Here is a 5477-nt window from a genome sequence, read left to right on the forward strand (position 1 = left end):
CTAACTGAATGATAAGAAACATTTCCTTAGCTTCTTCTCCTCCAAGCTGGGATAGCTCATTCAGTGTAGTGACAATGCCAAAGGCTGGAAGACTAAAAAATAAGGGTTCGACACCTGGTGGAGGTAGAGATTTTTCTCTTTGCCACTATGTCCAGACCAGCTGTGAAGTCCTTCCAGCTGCCTATAAAATGGGTACTGGATGAAGCTGGAGCATGAAGCAGACTACTAACATCCATCTAGTGTCAAGGTTAATAATCTATGCAGCTATATCTCCATTCCCAAACACATCATCATCGGCCTCATTTAAGACTGTTACAGTTGTTTAATTTTTAAATATCTATAAACAACTTATAATCTTCATGTAACATTCACTTATATGTTTCTACTGAAATAAGAACAGCATTTACTTATGATCTATTTCTATTATAACAGGAGAGCAAAAGAAATATCTGTTTTGAATCTGCCTGATGGCAATACCTCATACATAAAATGAACTGTACAGCCATATAAATAGACTCTCACCCAATAAATATACTGTGAAACAGGATCAAATTCAACAGCCTTAATGTTCTTCACACTATGGATGGGAAGGACTACATCAGGACAGTCATCAGTGTCGGGAAGTAAGCGACTCAGCGAATTCTTCTGACCAAACAGTAGGAAAGATCTTGGTCCTGTTAAACAAATATACATATGTGAAAGACAGAGACAATGTTTGTATTTATACCCTGACCAAAATATTTACCCTTCTATATACCAAATGAACATTAACAAGTAAACACTGATATGACCTGTGTTAGGCACTGAGCATTATAATTTATGTGACATGATAAAAAAAATGTTAATAGTCAGTGAACAACCACTGGAAAGATGAAGGACATGGTTGACAGGCCATGAGAGAAAATATATAGTAGATGGCTTGTACAAGTAACAGAGCCAGGACAGCTCAGTCAATATAGCGATTACACTATAGGCTGCACAACTGAGAAATCAAGGTTTGATCACCAGCACAGGATTTATCTTCTCTGCAGCATGCAGTCTGGCTCAGAAGCACATTCAGTCACCTGTCCAATAGATAACAAACAGTAAAGCAGCCACAGCATGAAGTTGAATATTCATCTTCACCCAATGCTGAGGTTAAGAATGTGTGGGGATATACCTCAAGTCCTCCAGGCACTCTCATGGCACAGTAATTAATTCAGCACAGGGACAACATTATTTATTTTGGCTCATAGCCACAGATGCAAGAAATCACTTCTTTCAAGTGATAATTACTGGGATTAATATTAAATTCAAAAGGACTGAACATTAAATTCACTGTAATATTTCTAGGAGTAAATTTCATCTCCTTCCACAGACATTTTCTAGTTTTATTGTACATTCATACCCACTGTCACTGAAAAAGTACCAATTAATAATTTTATCAAATGAAATTCAAATTTAAGAGAATAATTGGATGTGTTATGGAAATACGCTAGGTTGCACAGTTTATCAACTTGCCTATACACGTCTTGTTACCATCTCCAAGCGTGTAATGAGTGGGGCAGCCACAGTAATGTGTATTGGACTGCCTGCTGCTTGCTAATGGAGGCAATGCTAAGCAGAGATGTGAACACCCGCCGTTCCCTACAGCACACTGATTCCAAGCTGACTGTCGTGAAGTGTGAAAAACAAGAATATCTGTGATGAATTCCAGCTTGCTGTGAATGATGGTTCTATTTGAACCATTTGTCTTGTTGGCTCACTCAATGATGCCAGTTTTCCAGTCTGCCCAGTAGATGTAATCCTGTAAATAATTTTGCAATTACTTTTAACTCCATGGCAAAGACTTATGTTGAAAAGTTTATAATTACTCAGTTAATGAAGATAATTTCAGCATTTAGGGAACGTGATGGTCCATCATCATGTTCCTGAAAGTTCACATTGAATGTACCAGAAGGTCTTTAAATAGCATATCGAACAATCTGGGGAGGTTTGGGATATCTATGTCAATAAAGTTCAATGAACATAGGTCTGCTGTCCTGATATTTCACACCTAATGCTATTCAGTGTATTTTTTTAATGAAATTTGGCATCAGAGGTTAACAATGAACGCAGTAAAGTGAATTTCATTTCTGTCAATGTTAGTCCACTACAATTCCTCTTTAACAAAAAGATCAAATACAACTTTAATCAAAATATGTCAACACAAAAATGAGAGGGTGGGGGGGGGAAGGAAGAGAGACATAATGGATGAGGAAGCAGTGTGCCAGGAGTAAGAAATTTGGTTCTTGGGTAGTGCAATTATGTAGAAAAATAAAAAGAATCACAAGAAAAATACATTATACAAATATTATGTTTCTGGACATTATCCATCATCCTGTCTTTATCTAAAAACACCGCCCTGTTTATATTTCAAAACACAAACAGGATGATGGATAATGTCCAGAAACACAATATTTGTAATAATATACCATCGTCACAGACTTTTAGATCTTAAAATACAAAATGTTTGATGTTCTGAAGGTGTTCCTCTGAGATGTGATATGTACCGATATCTTGAAGGAAACTGCTGCCACCAGCTTAAGAGTATAAGATGGAGATGAGAGGTTCTACTTACCGAACCACAAGATATGACAATCTAGAAAACCATAATCTTCAAAAGAAAAATACTTTTTTTCACTCAGGGGTTGACCATAAATTTAATTCTATTGTGACTCTTATTTATAATGAGCTGCTAATCTTAATCAAATTTAAAGAGTAAAATTGTAATACATCTGCCCCCTCACCAAATTACAGATTTCTGCAATACTACAAGTTCATCTGAATACAACACAAATCAACAGGTGTAATTACATGATTATAAGCATGTGTAACTTTTTCAGTCCGAGAAAAGATCGACACGAGACTTGGGACAAATTTTGAGGCCTGAGATGAGAATGTTCTGTAATGTTCACTGTAATCAATGTTTATAATAGTAACCACTTTGTAATACTTCCCTAGTTACACTTTTTCAGATCAGATCCTGCTTCAAAGAAAAATGTTCACAATTGTATTAAAAGATTGATGGGCCAAGCCCTTTTTCATCATGGGAAGAACAAGAAAGAGACAAATTATGACATGCTGATTCATACTGATGTTACTATTATGATTCTGATGGATCAAGTAGTTTACTTCATATGATAATTCTTGAAATCTGAGACTGAAAAATCAGTGTTAAAATTGAAACAAAATATTTTCTTTCTTGATTGAATCTGGACAATTTTAGACTTAAAAAATCCTACATAATTAATTTAAATCCACAATCAAAAGTTTAAACCTGAGACTCAGGTTTTCATGATTGTGGAAATTTGAAATGTGGTCTTCTACATAGAAGATGGAAGCAGATGATTTGTTGAAACCACTAATAACCACCCATAAGACTATAAGGCATCATAAACCAAAATATGATATACAGGGTTTCTTACAATTCTGATGATCTTACCAAGCACTGAGTTAACCCAAATGGCTTCTCTAAGTTCTCACTAATAACTACAGCTCTCTCCTTTCCAGTCAGGTCAGAGCTCTCTATCACACGCTGTCCCAGTTCTGTCCAGTAGAGGCGATGCTGAACATAGTCTATTGTCAAACCATTGGCACGTCCCACCTTTGCTACTATAACGGTACGGCGTGTGCCATCCATAGCGGCCCTCGAGATACAAGCTTGAGAACCCCAATCGCTCCAATACATGTATCTGCAATATATTACACAATACAATGTACTTTAACAGGTTTACTAACTCCATGGGGCAGAATCCATCTTGAGAAGGTAACAGTTTCTCAGCTACTCAGTAAACTTCACACCTTTTATTAAACCAGACAATTCAATACCACCTTCACATCAGTCTGCCACTGGGACATATCCTGAGCCAAATAAATCCAGTTCACATTCTTGAACCCTATTTCTTTAAGATCCATTTTAATATTATCCACTTAAATAATGTATTCTGGAAACAAAAACTTCAACTTCATCAAAAATGTAAAGAACTACAGAACCAAGACTCACCCTTCTCTTGGATCCATTGCCAAACTGCGAGGTTCATCTATGTCTTTCCATATTAGCACTTTCCGAGAGCGTCCATCTAATCCAGCAACTTCAATTCTCTTGCTACCCGTATCAGTCCAGTAGATATTATGAGCTACCCAATCCACAGCCATACCTGTGCACATTTACAGCATAGAAATATAGTGAAATTCCTATTCAGGGTCTATGATATGAGGTCTCTTACAATTAAATTTCCCTTGTTCCAACTCAAATACAGCAGTGTTACATACCATTTACATACAACCTACTCATTTTGGTATTTAGACCTGTTACACCCAACCATAATTGAAATTTGGATCTCATGAAAATGACTATAAATCTTTATTTTATGCAGAACTAAAGGACCAAACAGCAATAAACCAAAGCTACAGGCATGTAATTTTGAGGTGTATTTCTTCTTTAATGAGTGATATAGAACGGAAGGACAAATATACCATTATGTGGAACTTATGCATGGGCTAAGCTTCACAAAAATCTGTGAGATTATATTATACATTAAACACATTGTCTACAAATTAGAAATATAATCAACATTTTTCCTAGTGCTACTACTGTCGCTACTATTGCTACTACTATCGTAGTATTCAATGATGTCAATGACTTCCCGAAGCTTCATATACAAGAAAGAAATTTACTCTGATATTATTACATAAACAGAAAATAATTTTTTTTTTAAACAATAGCAAAAACATCTGCATACCTTCTGGTGAATCCAAGCCAAATTCAACGATCTTCTGCATATCTGAACCGTTCATAAATGCACGACTTATAGCTTTCACTTTTACATCTGTCCAATAAATGCGATTCTCATTGATGTCAAAATCCAAAGCACTGAAGGAGAATCATATTATTACATTTTGTTGCATTTTATATACCATCATACACTTTACTGCACAAGGAATTTGTCCTGTTTCATTATGTACTGCTCTTTCTGAATACTTCCTTCCCTGTGCTGTGTTCCAGACTCAATATGAGGAAGAAGATGGAGGAAGGAAGAGAAGAAACAAGACAGTGGAAGAGAAGTAGTTGGATAAAGGGAATGAGAAACACAGGGATGATGTCGTGCTTATTTAATTATGTAATCAGTATCTGTCTATGTAACACCAAATGAGTGAACAATAAATACATAAATAATAAATTGGAAAGGATACGGTATGCAGCAGAGACGACCTAAGATACCAGCCTTGTAACCGCACCATTGAAATTCCCCCCCCCCTTCTATTTTTATTTCAGTAGCTGATAAGAGTTGATAATAAGAATTTATGAAGAAACAAAGGTTTAAGACACACTGTCAGAACAAGGAATAGGCAATGAGCAGATAGAGCAAACTTGCGCGGACAAGGACATCTGCTAGTCCTTGCATCCAAGCATCTGGTGTTATTTTCCAAAAGGGCAGAAATGATACTTCAAGAAA

General features: G+C 36.1%; 1 protein-coding gene across 1 annotated transcript in view; it reads right to left on the bottom strand.

The window, feature by feature from the left end:
* LOC111867713 (low-density lipoprotein receptor-related protein 6) overlaps window positions 1-5477 on the bottom strand; it is a gene marked incomplete at both ends in the record, with an annotated part of 28451 nt that overhangs the window by 6158 nt on the left and 16816 nt on the right. The window contains 5 exon segments of the mRNA XM_023857787.2: window positions 523-674; window positions 1501-1786; window positions 3464-3713; window positions 4025-4178; window positions 4764-4894. Of these exon segments, the coding sequence (XP_023713555.2) occupies window positions 523-674; window positions 1501-1786; window positions 3464-3713; window positions 4025-4178; window positions 4764-4894 (973 nt within the window).

Source organism: Cryptotermes secundus, unplaced genomic scaffold (assembly GCF_002891405.2).
Source record: "Cryptotermes secundus unplaced genomic scaffold, Csec_1.0 scaffold1524, whole genome shotgun sequence".
In the NCBI taxonomy this organism is placed as follows: Eukaryota; Metazoa; Arthropoda; class Insecta; order Blattodea; family Kalotermitidae; genus Cryptotermes; species Cryptotermes secundus.